Source organism: Quercus robur, chromosome 6, assembly GCF_932294415.1.
Source record: "Quercus robur chromosome 6, dhQueRobu3.1, whole genome shotgun sequence".
In the NCBI taxonomy this organism is placed as follows: Eukaryota; Viridiplantae; Streptophyta; class Magnoliopsida; order Fagales; family Fagaceae; genus Quercus; species Quercus robur.
The window spans coordinates 9,615,415-9,641,077 of NC_065539.1; the positions used below are offsets into that span (position 1 = coordinate 9,615,415).

Genomic DNA, 25,663 nt, shown 5'->3' on the forward strand with positions numbered 1-25,663 from the left:
GGAATGAATAATTGAAGTGAAGTTTGGTTTTTTATTTTTAATAATTATTTTGAAATCAAAGACATAAATGAGTAAAATACTATAAAAGAGTTCTCAAAAAAAAAAAAAAAAAAAAAAACCTATAAAAGATGCCATTTCTTGAAAGCTGAAATCTTAAACCAAAGAATTGCAAATAAAATAAACTAATAATAATAAAAAAACTCTCCCATAATAAGATATACACATTATACATACAAACAATAGGTTCTAGTATCTAATGGTTGAATAAAAGATTTTGAATTCAATTTCTATTTATACCAAAAAATCGATTGGTGATTTGGTTCGATAATAAAGAGTTATCTTCAACAATAACGGATGCCACAAGTTAAAATTCTAAAAACAAAAAAAAAAAAAAAAAAACATTACACAAACACACGAGCAGAGCTAGGCGCGGAAAATGCATCGTTTTGAGTCTGAAGTCTGAAGTCTGAGTCTGAACCGAAAGGCAAAATTAAACATGTCATCCGCTTCTTCTTCTTCTTCTTCAAATTGTTCACGTCTCTGCCTTCTGATCGACAACTCTCTCCATCAATTCACGTTTCATCATACATACCACCCTCACTTCACTTCTGTTTCTTCTTTAACCAAAGACAAAGACAAAGAGAAACAGATTCTGATTGCTCTTTCTGAGGTTCGCTTCTCAATCTCAATCTCAAACTGCTTCTCCATTTGGACCCTAAATTAAAAAATGATCTCAATCATAATTCTAATAATCTTTCTTTTTGGTATTTCAGGTCTTGAAACAAATTCAGCTTTGGACTTCAAAACTCAATGCCTACTACTCTCAGTCTCACAATGTTAAGGACTTGGAATCGGCTTCGTGCTCAGGTGGATGTGCATCACATTCTGACGACAATCACTGTTTGGCTAACATTGTAGCTCACTTGGTATTCTTTCTTTATTTCACTTTTATTTGTTCTTTTAAAATATCAACCTTTCTATTGCAATTTATCAAAATCTCTCTAGGGTTTCTGATTTTTTTGTGAGCCATTTTTTTTTTTATTTTTTAATTTTATGATTCTTCTTTTTCTTTGTTTTGCTTAAGTTTCATTTTCATCTCCCAAATTTCAAAAGTTACAATTTTTTCACTATATAATTTAAAGGGGACTAGTTTATGCACAAGGATGAAATTGCAGCTTTTAAAATTTAGGAGGCAAATATTGAATTTTGACTAAATTCAAGGGCACAAAGTAGATTAATGGCTCTTTATTTAATTTTTAAGAGTTGAGCCTGTTTTAGCAATGCTCTTGTTTTCATTATTCTTGAATATATATTTTTTTCACTTTCTGTGTTCTCTAAATTTGAAGTGCGTAGTTGGCGATGCTATCATTTCAGTTTCTGCAACCCTTAGGTTTGATTTTGCTTTTTCATGGCAGATAGTTTTGCTTACTTTGGAGAATCAATATATTCAACATCTGGCAGGCAATGTCCTTAGTTTCATTTCCGAGTTTGTTGCAACATCCGTATGTTACAATATCCTTTTTTGAAAGCTCAATTTATAAACCTTGTAGTCTGCGTTATATTCATGACTATGAATGTTTTTGCAGAAAACCAACTGGGATGGATTCATTCATTTGGTGTGTGTTTGCTTGGAATTGGCTATCAATAACACACTTTCATATCCTTCTGCACCATCAAGTAGTGAAGCTGAAGATTTTAATTCCGATTCATCGAAGTTTGATGATGTCATAAGACCAAGACTGACAAATTCTAACTGGTGCACAGTGGCTGGCATTATCCGAGTTTTACGTAATATATTGAAATATTTGAAGCGAGAAGACGACGATCAACTTCTTGAAGTGTATTTAAATTCTGTAGATTCTTGTCTTTCAAATGTGCATTGGGATTTATTTGAAGAGGTTCATGTTGGTCAGAACAGTGTCACTCAGAAGAATTTTTGTGCGGATGCCTTATTTTTCAGAAACATCAGTGGGTGTCATGAGCCAAGCATCATTTTTCTTGGAAATTTTCTTCAGCTACTTTGTTCATTGGTTGATGAAAGTGATTTTGTGGAAGCTGCAGGTGGTTGCATAGATAAGCACCCAATTCGTTATAAAATCGTTAACCTTGTGCCTAAAGTTTTATACTGGTGCCTTGGCAAGGAAGGAGATTATGTTGATACATGCATCTCTCAGTACTTTAGACACAAGTTATTGGTATGGATTGACGATAATTTTTACTTATAAAAAGTAAAGGTTTGGAGTTAAAGTTTTTGCTTGATGAACTTAATTAGAGATTCTTTGAACTTCATAAACTTCAACAAGGATAACTGAATAGTAACATAAATAGTTGTTGGTATTAAAGATTATAGGAAATATGTTGTGGTGATCACTTATATATATGTAAAAGAATGAAGCCCTGTTCATTGCACTATAAATGTGTGTTTACTTTACAATTCCAGTCAGTGTCTCTCTCTAATAAGTCTGGTCTAAATAGTAAAGCAACTTAAATATTTTCTGCAGGTGCTAATGATCAGGCTTAGTTTTCAAACATGTCTGGAATGTTCCACTCTTGTTTCATGGTTGCAACTTCTTCATACTTACTTTCAAGAGCTTTTGTGGCAACCCATAACCCAAGCTGAGTCTTCTCTGGATGATTGTCTCGAAGGCTCTCCATTTTTTATTTGTGTTTCTGATGGAGAAACACATCTGCATTCATGCCATATACAGAGGCAGACTATTTTTCTTTTCTTAAAAATCTCCTTCACTTTGATAAGTCTGAAAGAAAACACTGAGAAGCAATGTCTGTGTGCAACTCCGGACTCATGCATAACGTATGAGTCAAATTCAGGCCTGGAATGCTGCTTTAGGAAGAAGGGTTTGTTAGAGCTCCATAAGTGGCTTCAAGGGCATTTTCCAACTGAAACATTTTTGGACCATGAAATATATATGGAAAGATGTGTAAATTTTGCCTCATCCTTACTCCAATTATTTATGCACGAGGTTTGTCTTTCCTACCCCTTTAACAATGTTGTGATTTTGTGCAAGTTTATAAGGTTGTATGCTTTTGCTATATTCCTGAATTGTGCATGGGCAAAAATAGGTGCTGTGATCCCCCACAAATTTTGAAAAATGTATTAATACCTTTGTATATAATTTTTTTTTCTTGCTCTGCACAAACCCCCCCCCCCCCCCCCCCCCCCCCCAAAAAAAAAGAAAAAAAAAAGAGTTAGTTATTTTAGATTCCAATATTCAATTAAGTTAAGACTTTCACGCAGCAAAAATTATCTCATAGAATGAGAATAAAGCTATAATTATATGACATAAAAAATATAAATACCTTATTCACATTCATTTTTTTAGTGTAAAATTTAAGTCTATATAGTTCTCAATATTGTATGAAATTTTTTTATTGAGCTTTATACAATCTGATATGAAAGAATGATATCTAATCAAAATTCATAGTGTTAAAAAGTCTAAAAGAGAAATTGAATCAAGACCTTCCTGGTGGTGTTCGTTTATATATGTGTGTCAATTAATTAATTAATTAAATATTGAGATTACAGTCCCCTCCCCCTCCCCAAGCAAAAAATCATGATTTGCACCTGAATATGCATATATCGTGAACTTGCATTTGTACATGCTGAGTTCTTGTACTTATTCAGCTTATATTTGATGTACTGAATACTTGTGTCATCATTTGTGACTTGTTAAAAAAAATCTATACTTCTTGTTGGTCTCATTTTTTTTATCTATTGTAAAATTTGTTTAGGCTAAGTTCTTATGTTATAGCTAAACATATAACTACTCTCAGTCACAGACAGACACACCCACCCACAAAAAGCTGTGCATGTTTTCTTCACTGAACTCCGGCTTGAATAGTTTCCACTTTGCAGCCTGTCACATTCTGCTAGGAAGTACAAGGAAATTCTTGAACTCTGGTAGGAAAATTTTAGAGGTTTCAGTATCCATGCACATTCTGATCTGATAACATCCTGGATTGTGTGAAGAGCTTCTTAGGTTGGCATTTATATGAGATAGGAATTCCTGAACTCAACTTCTTGTTCTTTAGGGACATATCTATGCAAAAAACTGGACAAGTTGTTAGGGATTTGAAGTTTCCCTAATTTGAGCAATACATACTGTAGACATCAGTTGACAATCAAAGTGGGAGGGTTTCCATTTTTGTTTTTACTCGTCTTTCCTCATATTTGTATGGTTAAGCAACCTGGTAGCCAATAAATTGCTGATTTGAACAGAACATATCCCAAAATAATTTATAATGTGGTGACATAGTACATCTTTCTCTCTTCTTTTGGTAGGAAAAGAGGTAATATAGTTAACACTGATCTTAAGTATCAGTTGAGTTAATGCAGTAGCTTTAATAGCATAAGTGCTTGTAGAATAATAATTGCTCTAGACGAGGAAGCTATTTTTCACAGGTTATTTGATTCATGAATGTCAATTTGTCTTAGAGGCATATTGTTTGTATTCAAAATAATTTATTTTCCTTGAACTCCAAAGCAATAAAATTGTATTTGGCTGCACAAGAATAATCATGTTATTGATGTATGGAAATTACCAAGAGAAAAGGCATATTACTCTCAGAATGCCATTTTTCGCTCACTGCAATGTACTATTATTCCAAATTCTGTTCTTTCTTCTTTTCTTATATATTTTCTTCTCATAGAATTTCTATATTCTAATTTCTTGTTCTTCTCTTGAACTGTAGGATGATATTTTATTTAAAATGCTCTTGCAACTGCTTGGCATACCTTTTTGCACAGAGCAACAGTGAGCAATTCATGTTGTGGTTGTTTTAATTGATAATTAAGTTGGTTGGAACTAATCTAACAATCTCTTGGGTTGTACCTAGGTATCACAAAGAGAAAGGGACATTTCAGGATGTAAAAGAAGATATTCCTTTCCATGTTTCAAACGTTTTTAGTCCCATATGCTTGTTCCATCTATTTCTTTCGCAGGCAAGTTTTATGCAACCCGAAAAATGGAACATTTTGGACAATCCCTCCCTCTTATGAATGTTGTCTATTCATTAGTTTGAACTAAAGTCAATTTGAAAGGGAAAAAAAGGAATTATGACGTGCTTCTATTTATAATTTGCAGTTACACTATGATCATGAAGTTCTTCTTGATTACCTTATATCTAAAGATATGGGAATCAGTTGTGCAGAATATCTTTTAAGGTACGTATACTAGTTGCTCCCCACCTCAAAAAAAAGAAGAAGATAAACTTTGGAAAGCTATTAATTTTCAATCACTGATGGGAACTTTTCCTGCTTTGACCTTCAAGCCTGTATGCAGTTCACTAGTGATGGTTACTTAGGCTGTTAGGTTAGGCTAATTCGATGGTTTTACTTCATTAACTTTTGGTCTTCCTTGCTTTTAATGAATTCTTTCTTACATCTATAACTCAAGGCAGAAAACAAGCAGAGTTCTGTTTCTCATGCTTTCTTTATATATGATATTGCTGTAATGGTGACATTTAATTTCTCTGGTTTTTATATGTTTCTTCATAGGTGCTTGCGTATAATATGTGACTCATGGAGCTTATTTGTGGAATTTTCATTTAATGGGAAAGTTATTAATCAATCTTCTTGCAAGAAAAGAAAAGTTTCATTGGATGGCTCAAATTTTGGGGCAGATGTAACACCTATGCTTGTGAAAAACAATGGAAATATCACATCACAGGAGAAGGAATATAAGAGAGACCATAGATATGGAAGTCAGCACAATATAACAAAACCATTTGAAGAAGCAAAAGAGTGCTTGCTTTCATTGAGAAATTCTGTTGAAAGTCTTCACAAGAAGAACCTCTTTCCATATAATCCCAAAGTGCTTTTGAAACGGTGGGTATTCATAACATTGAACACATTGTGCCTCCGGTAAACTTCTCATCACTGTTACATTAAAAAAAAGGAAGTTGTGTTATTAATCTATTCTAAGTGGCTAATCTCAGGTACCTAAAACTGGCTGATGCCCTGTACAATATGGATGATATACTTAATATTTCTCAACATACTCATTTCTTAACAGCAGCTAAGGCTTATTGACGTCAACGTAGTGTTGTTTTTCTTTATGAGTAATTTGGGAAAATGATATAAACTTGTAGTCTGTTTCTTCTTAGTACTAGTTCTATGTCTATAGCTACAATTTACATACACCTGTACATAATAATCTTATGACTTTGTATATGGTACTTGAATATCTGGGAGTTGCATTTCAGTATTCATTTGTTTTGCCCCTCACAGTGCTTCTTAGATGAAATGACTTAATTCACCAATTTTTGATTTTGATATAACATTGGAGCATTCGTTCTATTTATCTTGTCCATAACATTCTACTTAATTTTTATTATCAAGAGTTTGAGAGATGTTTTAGATTCTACATTCAAAAAGATCTCAGGACTGGTTAGTAAGCAGGTAATCTAAAAGATGTTTCTATTCTTTCTCAAAAAGAAAAGATGATGTTTCTATTGATGGTCCTTTATACATGTATTGCTCTAAATCATTTTGTCATTTCAGATTGTAAAAACTTAAAACTTTTGAAAATTCTTTTCAAGATACACCGACACACATATGGAGACTAATGGGGCAGTTACCTGTTGAAATTGAAACCGCTTCACCATGGTATCTGTAGAACAGGGGGTATGTGGGAATACTATTTGCTTTTAAAAAAAAAAGAGTATTTCTTGTACACTTGTCTTGATTGCCTTCTTCTTTCTTTATTTATTTTTTCAATGAATTAAAGGACCAGAATTAATAAAGAACTTGGGGATCCTAGAGAGACTACAGTTATCTAAGCTGCTTGCCCTTGTCTTGCAGTTTGACAAGATTTCAGGAGCTCTGCTTCAAGTAAGAGAAATATTATTGAGGCATTACTTAGGAGCTTGAACCCAACAAACTTCGCAGAGCATCATTTATTTCTTTGGAGTAATGTCAGCTAGATGGCTTAGCTGTTCCAGATGTTTCAGATGAATATGTTTACTAGTGATGGAAAGATATCCAGGCAACTGGGACACAATTGAAAAGAGAACTTTGAAGCTCATCTCAAGTCTCTGTGCGATATTCTTGCAGACATTCTGTTGCGTTGTTTGATTTTACCAATTGAATGAATATTGAGCTGTGGATGAAGAGGAGTAATAGCCACCTGACTGCAACAGCCAGTTGAGGTAGTTTACAGTTAAATCCTGTTATATATAATCTGTTTAGTTTTCTACGGTTTTCCTAAAAGATGAGTAAAAGGGAAAGAATGAATTGTATTGCATCTTTGAGCAGAAAATGTCCGCATATCCAAGTGGATGCTTGCATGAAAAGCAAGGAATGCAGAAGCTAGAGAAAAGAAGAAGTAGAAAGAATGAGAGAATGAAAATGTATCTCTTAACTATTTTGTAATCTGTACAGGTATGATATATATGCAAGATGTAGGCTAACTGCACTGACCAGAGAGCTCAAACTAGTAACAAATTTGTAACTGATGCAAACTCTACATTTAACTAATTTAACTAATCTTCAGTTTTCTTTACACGGTAGGACTTATAATACATTCTAGGTCTAAACAGCATGTCGTCAATATCAAAGGAACCATCTATTTAGAAGACTAAAAAGGACTTGTAGTTGTAGCAGAGAGTGCTTTACTTGAATCGGCCTCTAGCTTATCTTCAACATCTTCAACTTCTGGTTTAACAATGCTAAGACACGACTTATACATTCCTTGAGTATTGTACCCACAAATGTAGATGTCATATGAAACTGTTAAAATTAAAAGTTATTACAAATTTTCCAACAAAATGTTTACAAAGTTGTGTGGATAATTTAGCTCAAAATTCATTATAAGAAAAACAGAGTACAACGCAAACCATCAAAAGACCACTCAAAGAAACTCACACTGCCTCAAAAGACAGGCACAATAACACTAATACAAATATAACGAACCAAGATTCTTTAGAGTTTTTAGGATACTTTACCACATAGAAAAAGAGTTAAGATATTGTCTATAATCAATCACCAACTAAATCCCTAAAATAAAGACTTTTAGAAACAACTGAAAAGAAATCTAATGCCAACATCATTAAACTTAAACTTAAAACAGTTTCTCAAAGAATATTCTAGAGGAAATAACAAAACAGAATGTGTTCTTTTTGACCATCACCCCTATTTCAGCATAAAGAGAAATTATGTTTACTGCTTTAGCCCGTTTGGGATGAACTACAAACAAGCTTAAGCTTATTTGAGTTTTTAACTTCTTTTTGGTACTATTTATGGGTATCATTATATTATTCAGCTAGCTTTTAACATTATTTTTTTATACTTTTAATAAAAAGGTTTTCAATTTCAATTAAATGGCTGTTCTCAAATAGAAATGTGCCAACAAAGAACGGAGAGAGTCAAAATTTTACTGTTATTCATTGATTTTGATATAGGTTGGCTCCTAAAGCTTTAACATCCCATTTTACTTTTTTGACAATTTGCTCCTTAATAACATCACTTCCATGGCTCCATGGAAATGTTTACAGCGTACATGTGAGTTTTAAAACTTCCATGGAAAGTGTGTAAAATGTAATGAATGTGAGTTAGATTTCAGTAAAAGTATTATATACAAAAATTTGTAATATTGCACGATGACCTTTTAAGTCGCTTGGGGAGTGGTGCCAAAATGTCACGATCAAATTTTGCTCTCTTCCAAAAATAAAAAAAAAGAAGGCAAGCTAGCGTGTCCTATTATCGAGACTTCTAGATCTAGTTTTTCTTCTACAAAGTAAAAGATGAAGCAATTGTTAGTAGTCACACACAACTGACAACACAAGGTGGAGAGGAGATGGAGATGGAGAAGGGGGAGAGGCACTTTGTGCTGGTTCATGGAGCTGGTCATGGAGCATGGAGTTGGTACAGAGTGTTAACCTTGCTGAAATCGGCTGGTCATAAAGTAACAGCGTTGGACTTAGCTGCCAGTGGGATTCACCCAAAGCAAGCACATGAGCTCAGATCACTATCAGATTACCTTGAGCCTTTAATGGAATTCATGGCATCTCTTCCAGCAGGGGAAAGAGTGATCCTTGTGGGCCACAGCTTGGGTGGAGCCTTTAACTCTGTTGCCATGGAAAAGTTCCCTGAGAAAGTTTCTGTTGCAGTATATGCCACAGCCCTTATGCCTGGTCCTGACTTCGATTTCTCTGCAGTATATGATGAGGTACTATTCTCTCTCTCTCTCTCTCTCTCTCTCTCTCTCTCTCTCTCTCTCTCTCTAAGTTGATGCTATTAGATATATTGTAAGACAATCTAACTTGACAATCTTAAAATAATAGATGGGTATGGCAATGCCTTGAAAAAAATGGACTCAGAAAAATTCTGAACAGGCTTTGGTTTCTTCTTAAACATAACTCATCAAATCTTTCCTCTACAGTTGAAGCTTTCTCCCCCCAAAAAGTAATAGGACATGTTTGAACATAATCAGATCATTTTATCATTAAAAATGACATTAAAATTTGTATGGCATAGATTTTATTATATAAAAAAAAAAAAGAAAAAGAAAAAAAAAAAGCGCTTATGATAAGTTAAAGTTGAGGTCTCGATATTGAAAAGTAGCCTGTTACATACATGGCAAAAGGTGACCACCTTTTATCACTGCACGAGTCTCCACCCGAGCAAAGCCACTGCTCTGGTGTTGCAAGGTGAGCAATTACATGGATGAGCAGTCTTGAATTTTTTATTTTTATTTTTGCTGAGTAAGACATTATTACCAGAGAAAGGAGAAACAACCAAAGAAAACCAGAGAAATGAGCAGTGTTGATTAATAGACCCGTTTTAGTATTGTATTATTAGTTGAAAGGACCATGCCATTATTGTGACCCTTAGAACTATCCGTGCAGGGTTGCCTAGTAATGGACCAGACCAAGCTTATTGGCTTTAAGATTGAGATTTTAGTCTTATGCAGGCCTCAGCCTTGCACGTGACTCGCTCTTGTCTCAACATTAAAAAAGTTTGTGGTTCTTTTTAATCTCTTATTAAAGAAGAGTCTTATTGACTGAGTGTCTTTAAGGACACAAATTAAAAAATAATAATAAATGCTCAATTATGAGTTATTATAGTGCTCATTTTTTTGAAAAGGAATGCACTCGTCAATATTATATTGGCTTGCATAATGCTCTTTTTTTTATTTATTTTTTTTATTTATTGTTGTTAAATATATTAGCAACGCGATGTGTTATATCATGTTGTGTATGCTAGAGTAGATGCGGAAGAGGAAACATAGAGGAGGAACACTGAGAACACGAGGGTTACGTGGTTCAGCCTTACGGCCTACATCCACGGAGGAATCCCTTAAGGGCTACATCTTTATTGTATGAGAGTGTAGTACAATAACTTCCTATGTTACAATGAACCCTAACATGAGTATATATAGGCGACTAAACCCTAGACTAATAGACTTCTAGTACAAGTAGGAGACTTGACTTGCACACAAAGTAGAATTAGGGTTGGGCCTATTACATTGGGCTAATATGAATAATATATATCTCTAACACCCTCCCTCAAACTCAAGGCGGAAGCTCGATGAAGGCTTGAGGTTGGATAAGCATGAGAAGATCACTTGGAGATGCCATAAATAATGCCTTTGAAGAAACCACAATGAAGAATGTGCCAATTGTCCAATTTCGGAGCTTCAAATGAAGAAACGGAGGCCAAAATCGGAATCTACGCGAAAAACTGAGCAAGATAGACCCTTTTGGGAATTTTTGACTTTTGGTCAAAAGTCAACGCAAAAGTCAAAGTCAAAGTCAACTGGTCCAGGTCAAAGTCAACAGTCAAAGTGCTCATGGGTCAGATCCGGGTGGTCCGGGTCAGGTCGGTCCGGGTCAACGACGTGGTGCTGACGAGACGACGCTGCTGACGTGGCTGATGACGTGTCGCTGACGTGTACTAGGGCTGACGTGGCCGTGCTTGCGTGGCTGCTGACGTGGACAGATGACGTCATCAGGTGACGTCAGATGACGTCAGCAGGAGTTTTCCGGCGCGTGGAATGCACGTGACAGCGTCACCGGCGCGTGGAGGAGAAGCCAGAACCCAGGTGGCGCGTGGAGGCGCGTGTACTAGGGCTGACGTGGCCGTGCTTGCGTGGCTGCTGACGTGGACAGATGACGTCATCAGGTGACGTCAGATGACGTCAGCAGGAGTTTTCCGGCGCGTGGAATGCACGTGACAGCGTCACCGGCGCGTGGAGGAGAAGCCAGAACCCAGGTGGCGCGTGGAGGCGCGTGCAGCGGCCGTTGAAGACGATATTTCTTCTGTAGGTAGATCGGTGGTCGACATGGCCGATTGGACGGCGCGTGTGGCCAATAAGACGATCTGAAGTAATGAATCTGAGACGGCGCGTGGGAATTTTCCGGAGGCTTCTGCGGCGCGTGGCAAGGATTTGGGTGACCGGATTTCTGGGTTTTGGTCGCGAGAGATCTTGGAACACGTCTGTGGTGTTGGTTTCGTCAGGCGAGGCTTGGATTTGCGCAGATCTGAGATTGATGTCACGGGTTTGCTTGAGTTTGTGGATCTTGGACACAGCACTGCGCCACGGTGGCTGCGAGATGCCGTGGAGTCTAGATCCAGCAGAGAAGCATGCGTGACTTCTGATGGTGATGTGCATGTGATATTCTTCTTTGCTTGTGTAGAGATGTTTGTTTGATGCCAAGAACGAAGTTTGGCTCTGATACCATGTTAAATATATTAGCAACGCGATGTGTTATATCATGTTGTGTATGCTAGAGTAGATGCGGAAGAGGAAACATAGAGGAGGAACACTGAGAACACGAGGGTTACGTGGTTCAGCCTTACGGCCTACATCCACGGAGGAATCCCTTAAGGGCTACATCTTTATTGTATGAGAGTGTAGTACAATAACTTCCTATGTTACAATGAACCCTAACATGAGTATATATAGGCGACTAAACCCTAGACTAATAGACTTCTAGTACAAGTAGGAGACTTGACTTGCACACAAAGTAGAATTAGGGTTGGGCCTATTACATTGGGCTAATATGAATAATATATATCTCTAACAATTGTTACTATTATTATTTTTTATGACAATATTATACCGACTTGCATATGTAAATTCATTGTGATTTTATGTGTCTTTTGGAATGTGTGCCCAGATATACACACCCACACTACTACAAATATTGCATATATGTAACAAGAGTTTCAAATATTAGATCGTTTCTTACATCACTCATTAAAAAAATGTACATGATGATTTTAACGTTACACTTGTTTCAACAAAAAATATCTTTTTGGAAACATTCCCCCCCACCACCACCCCCCCCCCCCCCCTCCCCCGTTTTTTTGTTTTTGTTATTTTTTCCCAAGTATTTGGCATGATTGAAAATGGTGTAAAACAATTCACACCCCCAAAGCTTTTGAATACGAGACCTCCTCCCTCCCCTCTTTCAAATTTTCCACCCACCATAACTACCACTCTCCTCTTCATCACGGCCACCACCCCAAACCATTGTCAACCACCCACACCATGACTCAAACATATCGAGACCTAAGGAGATCAGTGGTGCTTGTCTTGGCAACGTTGTTTTGATGGTGTTGAAGCTTTGCATGGTGGTAAGATCAGCTATTGAGATGACTCTCCCTTTCGCTCAATCAAAATTTTTTTCTTTTCTTCAAATCTACAACTAGTTCGCAATGAGATTGGCGATTGGGAAGACTCTCCTTGCTTGATCAAATTTTCTCTCTAAATCTACTGGTAGTTTGTAGTAAGATTGACAAATGGTTCATTAGTGATTTTCCATTCAGACTAAACTCCAAAAATCAAAACATTTTGCATCGAAACCAATGTGCTCTTATTTGCAATATCACTAAATTCTATTGGAGTTTGTATCCTCCCCTTGTTTTGTTTAATGTTTTTGTGTTAGAAAGTAGGATTTGGGTTCAGTGCAATAGCGTAATTGAGTTGTGAGAGGTAAAAACATGGATTTTTTATTTTCTCAACACAAATAAAAACAAACTCCTTTTACTTATAACAAAAAATCTGATCATTAATCAAATTTTTGTCTAGATGTGGCATCACCTCTTTGACGCTTTGCTGAAATGAATTTGCAAGAGGGCTTTTTCTTCTCTCTCTATAAAAATCATCATCATTCTTTTATCATTATTCTTGCTATATGATAATATACAACGACTATGAAAACTTGTCAAAACAAGACTTTTTTTTGTGTGTGGATATTTTTGTATAATGTTTATAGCGAACTAAACGATTTTTGTTTGTTTATTAATGTTTAAGAATATTGTGATATATCAAAGATGATAATTTTGTATTTAATAAATTTATGAATTATGATTATTGTATTAATACTACAATTCGGCCTCCCCTAGTAAACTTTTTTGGCTACACCCTTGGGTAAAAGGTATCAAGGTAAAAAAAGTAAAAAATAGATAAAAATTTAAAAGGTTAAAACAAATTTTGATTCAAGGATTGAGACTCAAAGTGAATTTATCAAGTTTCAACCTTAACCCTTAAAAGTGGAATTGCATGGTGCAATAGCTACTAGATCTCAATCCTTGAATTCATGCCCCACTTCAAGATGCTTTTAAGTCATTGTTGACCGTTGGTTCAATGTGGCTATCAAGTTTCTTTACCTCACATCAAGTCATAGAAGTTATAGGATGGGGCCTGGTGTTCAACACCGGATTGAGATCAAGTTGAGATTGAGAATTGGAAAAAGCAACTTTCTATCTCAACCATTGAATAAAATAAAGTAAAAAATAGTTAAAAAGTGGGTGTGGTAAAACTTTTTGTGAGAGAAGAGAGGGGTAATTGCATGGTGTAATTGCACTGAATCTCAATTCATCAACAATAGTTATATATACTTGGGATGTTAAAGGACCTTTTTTTTTCGTTGATACAAGATAGAGATTCTAATCTAGCCTAATCTAAGTGTAAATGTGTGTGAAGCTCACTCCTAGAGACTTGAATCCCGGCCTTTGCCTCTTACACCTCACAAGTACTTATAGTAACTATCGTGCTAAGGGTGCGTAGTGCTGAACTGGTGATGTTAAAGGACTTGAAACTATTGAGAATAGACTTTGACCGTTTTTTATTATAAACAAAACCGTTGAGCTTGGGTATGTGATGTGACCTTATGGAGGATACACCTATGAGGGATAGTATCATAGGAATGTACCATGAAAAGATTAGCTGAAAAGGTAAATGAAATTATTACATGTTTTGCTGTGAATTCGATAATGTTTAGATCATGGATTTCCAATTTGCCTTTCTCAAATTTAGGACAATCAAAGGGGCTCCAAATCCCTCATTGAGTCAGTGGTCACTGCTCTTTCCCATACTAGTTCCCAAATGTGCATAATGATATCTTTGGTTATATGTAGTTCTTTCAGAGGTTGGAATCGTTCATGGACTCACAATTCACATTTGATCAAGGGCCCAACAACCCACCAACCTCATGGCTATTTGGGTCCAATTTCATGGCAACCAAGTTATACCAACTCTCCCCACCTGAGGTAAGATATAGAGTTATACTTTTCTTTAACCTCATATATATTCAACATTGTCACACTTTGATTAGGAAGAAAACATTAAAAAGAAAAATCAGAAAAGTTAGTCAAGCATGCAATCATCAATTTAACAACTTGTATAAGTTTCAAATTCTTAAACAATTAGCTAATATATATAAATTTTAAATTTACTTGACAACGATTAATGATGAACTGAATTAGGATTTGATGCTTGCCATGTCTTTGGTGAGACCTTTCCGTCTTTATGGTGATGATGCATTGTGGTTAAAAGAAGCAGAACTAACCAAGGAGAAATATGGTTCTGTTCGTAGAGTTTATATTGTGTGTGACCAAGACAATGTTCTAAAGGAGGATTTTCAAAGGTGGATGATCGAGAATAATCCAACAGATGAAGTGAAGGTGATAACTGGTTCTGATCACATGGTCATGTTTTCAAAACCGAAGGAGCTGTGCTCATGTCTCCAAGAGATTGCGAATAAATATTCTTAAATTTCTTATTTATGCCGTTTTTGTGTTGGAATTTGGAATGTATTTTTCACTCTGTATCTCTGATATAATGTATTTTTCTAAAAAGACATAATGTCAGGGAAATTACAAATGCACAATAACAAATAATCCACCCCTACTATCCCTTATGAGTTATTGAATATGATTTACTTGCATCATGTATATGTGTGTGTATAAGATGTGACCTTAGGCCCACTGGGCTTTGGCCCGAACATTCCCAAGGGCTGAAGCTAAGCCCAAGTTTCATAGAAAGTCTAGGACATGACCACAAGCTCGTTGGGCCATGGCCCGAACATTCCCAAGAGTCAAAGTCAAGCCTAAGCCTCACAGAAAGTCCGTATTGTTTTGAAGGCATGAAAAACAGGCCCATGTTCGGTCCACTATAGCTTGCTCGGGAGTACATTCACTCGGAACAGTCTGCGTCCCCGGTAGTTCGGTATTGCCTTGGGGAGTATCGCTGTCGGGCGATCTTTTGGAGGCGGAAATCAGTTCTAATGCCATTATTGTTGTTTCCAATGGGGCATATTCCTGGACAGGAATGATCACGTTGGACCCCACCCACATGAGTGAAACGAGAATGTAATCATAAAACCTTCACTCACTTCAAGCTATAAATAAGAGAATGGAATAGGAAGAAGGGGCTGGCAATTCTGGGGAGAGAGAGAGAGAGCGAACTAGTAAAACCAAGGGTGAGGGTAACACAGAAAGGGTAGTTTGGGCATTCACTGGGGTTAAGGGAGGTTATAGTGTGACTAGAGGTGGAATTGCCTTTAGTAGGAAACTCTTAGCCCACTCTATAAGTAAATTGTGAGCCCATTCTTAAGGCCCGGTCCTTTAGGCCGAGGGTGGGTGTGTACAGTGTGCTTAACGCAATATTGTATTTGTCTAAAAAACGACTAGTAATTCTATGGTCCATATGAAACTATTATTGTGGTTCTATACAGCAAAAGCAAGTGAAAAAAATGCTCAATTTCAAAATTTGCACATATAAATCAGTTAACCATTCATAATAGTTGTTTCAAAATGTGGCATACATTGATAAAACCATCTATTTTGTTTAGTCCTAGCCATGTTTAAACATGTGGCCACCTCCATATGAACATAATCCCAACTATACTTATATGCACTTAACAAAATTATACAATTTCATCAAAATAAAAGCTGAACTACTACCTTGCAACTTAGTAGTGTAATCATCCACAACTATAAATATAGAATTGTCTACAAACATAACATACATAGGCGAAAAGCACCTTTTAGTCCCTACATTTTTAGGCGATTCCCATTTTAGTCCTTACATTTTATTTTTACTGCTTTTAGTCCCTATCTTGAAAACGTTTCTCGTTTTGGTCCCTGCTGTTACATCAGAAATGGAGAAAGCTGACGTGACAAACGGCAGGAATAAATAATATTAAATTAATATCCACGTGGCCTAAATTAATAATAAAAAATGTTTTTTGGCATTAAAAAATGCCACGTCAGCATCTAAATTAAAAAAAAAATTAATTTATTAATTTTAACTAAATAAAAAAATTAAAAACAGAATTAAAAACTAAAAATCATATGAATTTAGATCTAAGTGTGTCTTGAACAAGAACAACAAGAACACAAATTCAGATCCAAGAACACAAAGCCAGAAATTTATAAAAAAAAAAAAAAAAAAACCCAGTAAATTAGAGGCTGTTTGGATTGAGTTTTTTTATAACTCAATTCTCTGTTTTCATAACTCATAACTCAAAAATGGTGGGACCCATAGTAAAAAGGTTGTTTGGCCAAACAATAACTCTGTTTCCATCACTCAATTCTCTGATTTTTGAGTTATGAGTTATGGAAACTGAAAACAACAAAAAGCTGTTTTCAGTTTCCATAACTCATAACTCAATGGCATTTCTGTAAATAAACACACATGAGGGACCCACAGCCGCAACTTTTGACCACCTTTTTTTTTTTTTTTTTTTTTTTTTTTTTTTTGGGTTGGCATTGGCTGTTTTTTTTTTTTTTTTTTTTTTCTTTTCCTGGGTTGGCCATTCAGTTTTTTTTTTTTTGGTTGGCGTTGTTCTTTTTTCTTTTTCTTTTCCTGGGTTGGCTGTTCAGTTTTTTTTTTTTTTTTTTTTTTTTTTTTTTTTTTTTTTTTCTGGGTTGGCGTTGTTGCCAAATGAGTGTGAAAAAAATGAGTGATGAGTGATGAAAATTGAGTGACGAAAATTGAGTGATGAAAAATCCTTACCCAAACAGGCCCTTAGCATTCACCATCTTGGCCTTAGGCAGAACATACCCCTTCTTCTTCTCAGAGGCCTTATCGAACGACCCATAGATCGAATCGAGCTTCTCGATCGGAGTTTCACTCCTAATCACCTCTCTTCTCTTCATGTTCGGCTTGGTCAAGAACAAAAAAAGCACTACCTCCGACACTAATGCCAAAAGCCCAGATCAAAACCTGAAAACCTCAACAACAACGTCGTTCGAGGCCACCAACTCAACCGCCACTCCTCTGCCGAATTCAATAGCCCAAGTTCAACAAGTTGAGGAAAACGACATAGTGTTATAGCTACACAAAAGCAACGAGCTACGAAGGGTACAGAAGAGTGGGAACTTGGTGTTCTGTGGAGGAGAGGCACAAGTGTACAATTTGGAGATGTTGATGAGAGCCTCGGCGGAGTTGTTTGGGACGACGTACAAGGCGGTGCTGGATAACTAGTTGATTTTGACAGTGAAGAGAATGGACGCGAATAAGACTACGATTACGAGCAGCCAAGTTTTCTACCACCATATGGCTGCTGTGGGTAGGCTGCGCTACCTAAATTTGGTTATGATCAGAGCATACTTTCAGGCCAAGGGAGAGAGGCTGGTGATCTATGACTATCAAGCTAATGGGAGTCTCTTCAGTCTCATCTAGTTAGGCATTATTGGGTTTTTTTTTTTTTAATTTTAATTTCTGGGTTTTTTTTTTCTTGGATATGGGTTTGTGTTCTTGTTCAAGACACATTTAGATTTCAATTCATATGATTTTTAGTTTTTAATTCTGTTTTTAATTTTTTTATTTAGTTAAAATTAATAAATAAATTTTTTTAATTTAGATGTTGACGTGGCATTTTTTATTGCCAAAAAACATTTTTTATTATTAATTTAGGCCATGTGGATATTAATTTAGTATTATTTATTCCTGCCGTTTGCCACGTCAGCTTTCTCCATTTCTGATGTAACGGTATGGACCAAAACGGGAAACGTTTTTTAGGATAGGGATTAAAAGCGGTAAAAATAAATGTAGGGACTAAAATGAGAATCGCTTGAAAATGTAGGGACTAAAAGGTGCTTTTCACCAACATACATATTGTGCTTTATTTGATATGGTGTCAAAGTTTAAATATAGTAATTAGAGCTACAAAATGAGAATCTATTCAAGATCACAGTCAGATTATGAGTGATTTTGATTATGATAAGTATGAACGCCCGATTCTCTGGCAAGTACCATTGTTGGCGTTAACTTCAACCGACTTTAAGAACAAACAAGAGACCCTCGTTCTATATAAGAGGTACACTCCGATCCACACCGCCAGTACTAACATAATTCATGAGTTCTTGAATCTTTGAAAGTTTTTGTTCCTCACTCGGCAAAATCTGCATATGTGATGTGACTTGTGACTAGCAGTGCTAGAGCTAGAAAATTGCTGATGTAACTTTAAATAATATTACACTATCCAATAACTTGTTATAAAATTCATATTTGGAAAATTCCACCGTTGAAATTACATGTTTTATATATTCTTAACATATATGCCAATTGGATGTTATTTACCATTTGATCCATAACTTGTTTTTTATGCATTATTTTAAACTACAAAAACTTGAATTTAAACAATTAATTGATGACATGACTATTAATCTTTAATCACTTTCAAATTTTGCAAGCATGGAGAATATACAAAGATAATGTAATTTAACGTTGGACTTGTCAAAATTCACATCCAATTAAAAAATATTGAGTGATGTAACATTTTTTAGAGTTACACCAAGTATAACTTAAACCTAACACACACACACACACACACACATATATATAGATATATATGAGATGAGTTCAAGTTATACTTAGCGTAACTCTATGAAAGTTACACATTTTTTAGGCCATTGATGTACATGAGATCTAATGGTTAAAAATACTCAACTGCCACATTACCAAACTTATTTAAGGGTGTTTTTTTTTTTTTTTTCCTCCTCTCACCTTCTTTATTATAACCACTAATTTTTCTCACCTTATTTACGTATGAGCATTGACTGGACAACTGATTGCTAGCATTTCCTTTTTAGTACTAGAGCAATACACATAGTATGTGCATGCAGTTCAATGTGCATAATTTTTCCATCCTTTTCAAAGTTGTAATTGTATGTAGACCTCATTTACTTCCATTTTCAAGTATTTTTATTTTTATTTTACCTTATTGATCAATGAGGTAAAATAAATTTATCACTGCGAGTTAATCATGATTAACTCGCAACATTTTTAACAAAATAGAGGGGAAATATATTTTGTCAAGACCACCAAATGTAGAAAACTACAAAAAACTCATCCTACACCAGCGTTTTTTTCCCAGCGCTCTTCAAAACCTCCATAATAGGTCAACCTATAGCAGCGCTTTTAAAAATTGCCGGTATAGGTTGACCTATTACAGCATGTCAAAGTCGGCACTTTCAAAACCGCTGCTATAGGTCTCCTATAGCGACGGTTTTTGAAATTGCTAGTGTAGGTGGACCTATTACAGCGTTTCACAAGCGCTGCTATAGGACTAATTTTTTAATTTTTTTTTGTTTTGTTTTGTAAACAGCCTATTCTGGTGGTTTTAAAATCGCCGCAACAGGGTTTTCCATATGTAAAACCTATTACAGTGCTTTTAAAGCGCTGTAATAGGGTTTACTCTTTTTCTTGTATTGATAGCCTATTATAGCGCTTTTAAAAGCGCTGTAATAGGGTTTACTCTTTTTCTTGTATTGATAGCCTATTACAGTGCTTTTAAAAGCGCTATAATAGGGTTTACTCTTTTTTGGTTTTTAAGAGGCTCTTCCTAAAATTTACCAAAATACCCCCTTAAACGTAACAAATGACCGAAATACCTCCAAACTTAGAAAAATGACCAAAATACCCCCGATGCCTAGAAAATGACCAAAATACCCCCGTTGCCAACAAAGGACCAAAATACCCTTGATGCCTAAAATAAGACCAACCCTCCAAACCTAAAAATGACTAAAATGCTCCTATAAATGTAAATTGTGGAAGGAAATACTGCATAAAGAGAGTAGCAAAATATATTGCTCCTTGATTGTGGTGAAATTACTAAGATCTTAAAATCAGGACATCATCAATAATTAGCCTACTTATTCATTAACCCACAACTTAGACTTTTGGCATCTAGATCAGATCTTACAAACTATTGAATGGCAATTATACAATGTTTGGGATAGAAAATCTTCATGAAAAGTTTCAAATGATGGCACCAGTATACACTCCCGCCTACCCCTTGTTTAAAATAAATCCTAGTAACATCAACATATATGTACTGATGTACGTATATATGCAACGCAAGTGATGGAACGGAAGCACTATGATGTTATGTATTGGTATAACTTTAAACAATGTTACACCACTTAATATTTTTTAATTGAATGCGAATTTTAACAATCCACTATTGGATTACATTATCTTCATGCATTTCCATGCTTGCAAAATTTCAAGATGATTAAATATCAATAGTCATGTCATCAATCAATTATTTAAATTTAAGTTTTTGTAGTTTAAAATAATGAATAAAATATGAGTTTATGGAGTTTTATTATATAATATATTGTTAAATCATGCAACTTGAGGAAAAAAAATAAAACAAAAAAATGTGGGGTTGTGTGGGATTTAAGTTTAGAAATTTTTTATATTAGACTTTTCATTTGAATAAAATTTAAATTTGTTTTAAATTATTGTTAAATATTATACCTTAGTCAAAACATGGGTTGTTGTTTTTCTTAGAAAATAAAACGTTGGTTGTTACGTGGGATTTTTTTTTTTTTTTTTTTTTTTTTGAGAAACCAGATCAGAGACCTGGGAAACTTTATTCAACAAAACAAAACTAGTGAACATCATGCAAAACTAACGGAGCAATATCAGATGGCAAATCATTCAGCCAAATCTGATCCCCAACGTTTGACTTAGCTTTCTTAGCGAGAGCATCAGCCACTGAATTACAAATGCGACTAACATGAACAAATTCCACAAACTGAAAAACAGAGGAGTGTAAACGAATATCATCCAAGATGTTTCCGAAACTGGCTAGTTCACCCGCACCGTGAAGAAGAGCATTGATGATGACTGCTGAATCTCCTTCAATCACAACTCGGTTGAGGCCAATTTCCAATGCAAACTGAACAGCCTTCAAACATGCTAAGGCTTCTATATTTGCCACGGACTGGGCCATTGGAATGGGCGAGGACAGAGCACCCACTGCTTCACCAACATGATTACGGGCTATGATCCCAATACCTGCCAAGTTTGAGCGATGAAACAAAGCGGCATCGAAATTTACTTTGAAGAATTGAGGGTCCGGAGGTCGCCATTGTTGCATGGGAGGAGGACGGGGCGATTCAGACACAACATTTTGGGCTTGAAGAAATTCCTGCAAATAACTACCTGCAGAACTGTAAATACTAGCCACTGGAAGAGGCGGGTGACCAAATTGGACTGCATTACGCCTATTCCACAACAACCACACCATGATCATGAAAATCTCTGCTCTAAACTCCTCTTTGTTGCACAGAAAACTAGAAAGTAGTTCAGTGAATGAAGTGGGACGTGGTGGTGCAGTTTGATGAAACCAATCCAACGTAGACCAGGCACCTGAAATGGCTTCACAATACCACACTGCATGAAGAGAGTCTTCAGGAAGAACATTACACAGCGCACAGCTCACACTAGGAACAATCTGATGCCGATGAAGGTTCACCATTGTTGGCAGAGCATTGTTACAAATTCTCCATACAAAGTGCCTAATTTTGTTTGGGACCCGGAGCTGCCAAATGCCCTTCCAAAATTTTTTCTGGGCTTCAGGATTAGAACCACCTGCACTAGAAGATGCATCACAGGAAACCAAAAGTTTATATGCACTACAAGTAGTGAACATACCAGACGGTGTGTGCACCCAAATGATGCGATCAACTGGGCGTCGAGTGCTCAAAGGAATACCCAAAATAATTTCAGCTTCATGAGGTAGAAACAGTTGCTGCACAGCCTCTGTTTTCCAAGCATTGGTGTCTTGGTCTATCAAAGTACTAACTTTCACATCCGGAACCAGTGAAGGAAGGGGTGAGATGACTGAACAATTTGCACGTCCAGGCAGCCACCTATCCTCCTTAATTCGTACAGCCTCTCCTGTCCCAATGCGCCAAACCATCCCTTGACGTATCACATCTCTTGCCCCAATAATACTCTTCCAAGCATAGGATCCTGACTTAGACTCTTTGGCATCTAATATAGAGCACTCCGGGAAAAATCGAGCCTTGAACACTCGATAACAAAGGGATTCAGGATTATTAATCATTCTCCACACCTGTTTAGCCAATAAAGCATCATTAAATTTTGCAATTTCTTTGAACCCCATGCCACCCACTTCTTTAGCTTCACATAGTCGCTCCCATTTTACCCAATGAGTTTTCCGATGCTCTCCTCTATAACCCCACCAAAATTTACGAATCATGCCCTCCAGTTCTCTGACTAGCCCCTTAGGGAGTTTAAAGCAACTCATGGTATAGGTCGGAATCGCCTGTATTACCGCCTTAATCAGCACTTCCCTACCTGCTTGAGACAGGAGTTTTTCTTTCCACCCTTGAAGCTTTTTCCACACCCTTTCTTTAATGTAGATGAAACTCTGTTTTTTAGCTCTACCCACCAATGCCGGCAAACCCAAATATTTTTCAAAATGTCGAATAGCAGGGACACCCAACACCTGTTGAATCCGGGCCTGAACCTCCTGAGGGGTGTTAGAGCTAAAAAATATATTAGTCTTCTCCCGGTTAATTTTCTGGCTAGAACCCCTCTCATAGATAGCTAGGATATCAAGAATCTTTTGGCACTCTTCTTCTTTAGCACTGCAAAATAGCACACTATCATCTGCAAAAAATAAATGTGAGACTTTTGGGCCATTTCTACATATAGCCACTCCTCTAATTTGCCCCTCCATTTCTGCTTTATTCAGCAAACTTTGTAATCCCATGGCACACATAAGGAAAAGGTAAGGCGACAGAGGATCACCTTGACGAAGACCACGACTAGGTTTGATATTACCAACAGGTTGCCCGTTAAGAAGAACAGAGTAGGAAACTGAAGTAATACAAGACATAATAAGCCTTACCAGTCGTTCTCCAAGCCCAAGATGCTTCATTGCTCGTTCCAAAAACTCCCATTCAACCCTGTCATAGGCTTTACTCATATCAAGCTTCAGTGCCATCTGGCCCACCTTCCCATTGGTTTTCCTTTTAAGGTGATGCAGAGTTTCAAAGGCCACAAGTACATTATCTGAGATAAGCCTCCCCGATAAGAAAGCACTTTGAGATTCCGGAATAGCACTAGCTAGGAACTTTTTCAACCGGTTCACCAAAACCTTAGAGATCAACTTATAGACCACATTACACAAACTAATGGGGCGAAAATCAGCAACTCTTTTAGGGTGTTTAACTTTTGGAATTAGGGCAATAAAAGTGGAATTTAGTGACTCAGGGACCACACCAGTATTAAGAGCATTAAGCACCACAGACGTTACATCTCCACCCACAATATGCCAAAAAGACTTATAAAAAATTGGGGACATACCATCAGGTCCAGGAGCAGTAAGAGAAGCCATCTGATCAAGAGCCAACCTAACTTCATTGGCATGGGATTTAAATTTAGAAAATTTTTATAATATATTTTAGTTTGAATAGAATTTAAATGATAAAATTTTACCTAAATTAAACTATTGTTATATATTATCCCTTAATTGAGGAAAAGTATTCTAAAATATATATATATATATATTTATATAATTGTGTGGGTCCCTTTTTTTTTGGATAGTATGCAGGCCCAAGTAGAAACAAGGATTCTAGGCCCTTTATTTGTTGTTTTGGTGGACTGGGCTTGGTTCATTGTAGCTAAATGGGGCTAATTACAAACCAATTTGTGTGCAAGTCACATAAATCTCCTCAAGACAAAAATGCGATTCCTCCTAAGCAATAAAATACCATTACAAGTGTTTTAGTGTCATAAAATGACCCTTTACTCTTATGAAACAAGTAAAATAATTATTCATAATATTCACAGTGAGAAAGAAATTGAAATAGAATATTTAAGGCTTATCTTTTATTGTGTAAACATTTAAAAGAGTTCCTTCACTTGGTACCCCAGACGTACTGTCGTGGTACCCCGAACATACTAGACCTGTAATCTTAGAATGTTGATTCTCTGAACTATACGATCTTTCTCCATGCTTATTATGCAATGGAGTTTTTGTCATTTCCCTTTACCTCTATAGTTCCTACATAAGAACACACTATACAATACACAAATCTTCAAATAATTGTTAGTTTCTTAGATTAAGATATACATTTTAATGCATATACATATATGTAAATGAATTTCATGAGAATGAGTCACCCACAAGGATCCTGGCCCTAATTCTCATAGACTTAGTGCTTTTGCAGAAGACTTGTGGGATTTGGAACTCAAGTCCAAGTGATTTTGCTTGGGCATTGCCTTCCAAGATAGTTAGGTGAGGAGGATTTTTGTAGGAGAGAGTGACATCTGATGTGTGCATGTTTTGGCATATGTTTCTTTGGAGGCTAAATGGTATTTTGAATAATCTCAAGGATATGGGACGAATTCCTACTCCTTGGCTCTCTCTTGTTTTGTCCTTTTTTTCTTCCCCCCCCCCCCTGCTGAGCTCTTAAAGTTCTAAGAATATATCTTTTGAACCTCTGAACTATACTTCTGAATCCCCATTTTTCTTCCCCATTTTTTCTACTATGCCTTAGTGTTCCTTTTATAATGGACATGATCTGGTACCCTGGGCGAGGACGTCCTTGGTTTCTTGGGTAAAACCATGTCCTCTGGAACCTAAAAAGGTGCATTGGGCAGAGGTTTAGCTTATTTAGGCAATTATTACTCAAAATGGGTATTTAGCTTTAGCTATAAATGAAAGATTCCTTCTTGGAAAGTCAAAAGGAGTGGGTGGGCTGCTTAGTGTACTGGATGATAGCTTTAGTTGAAAATGACAATTGAGAGGAAATTGTGGGGAGGTGTCATGCACATGGGAGAATTGAGTTTTCTATTAGTTCATGCATTCCAAGCAAATATATGAACCAAGGGAAACCTTCGGGATCCTCCTTTCACCAGAAATCACTCTCCTACCGACCAAACCATTTCTCCCTTACTATCTACTCGGGATCCCATGAGCCTGGACCATGGGTTACAAAGATAATACCTAGTTTTTGTTGGATTTTTAATGGCTTTTTGCATACATCTTAGTTTTCCCATGTGTTAGCCAAGGTCCTCTTCTCTCAAGGTTTCAAAAGGACACATCAAGGTCCTAGGACCTTAATGCTCTTCTTGCTACATAT

The 25,663-nt window shown here is 36.3% G+C and overlaps 2 protein-coding genes across 6 annotated transcripts; both read left to right on the forward strand.

Moving 5' to 3' along the window:
• The first annotated feature begins 412 nt into the window (after positions 1–412).
• Positions 413–7,622, forward strand: LOC126732663 (uncharacterized). 5 transcript variants are annotated; one of them, XR_007659518.1, is made up of 12 exons: positions 413–670; positions 774–926; positions 1,416–1,502; positions 1,587–2,195; positions 2,502–2,981; positions 4,711–4,772; positions 4,855–4,960; positions 5,103–5,182; positions 5,516–5,845; positions 6,559–6,643; positions 6,821–7,167; positions 7,274–7,622. XR_007659518.1 is itself a non-coding variant. In XM_050435633.1 (11 exons), the coding sequence occupies exons 1-10, from the start codon at positions 497–499 to the stop codon at positions 6,602–6,604; spliced, it is 2,127 nt and encodes a 708-aa protein (XP_050291590.1). In that variant the 5' UTR covers positions 413–496; the 3' UTR covers positions 6,605–6,643; positions 6,821–7,622. The 5 variants fall into 5 exon arrangements, 3 of the variants coding, with proteins under 3 accessions (XP_050291590.1, XP_050291591.1, XP_050291592.1); XR_007659519.1 differs by having other exon boundaries at positions 7,400–7,622; XM_050435633.1 differs by having other exon boundaries at positions 6,821–7,622.
• Positions 7,623–8,655: 1,033 nt separating this feature from the next.
• Positions 8,656–15,195, forward strand: LOC126732664 (methyl jasmonate esterase 1-like). Its single transcript, XM_050435636.1, has 3 exons — positions 8,656–9,185; positions 14,384–14,515; positions 14,732–15,195. The coding sequence occupies exons 1-3, from the start codon at positions 8,814–8,816 to the stop codon at positions 15,017–15,019; spliced, it is 792 nt and encodes a 263-aa protein (XP_050291593.1). The 5' UTR covers positions 8,656–8,813; the 3' UTR covers positions 15,020–15,195.
• The last annotated feature ends 10,468 nt before the right edge of the window (positions 15,196–25,663 follow it).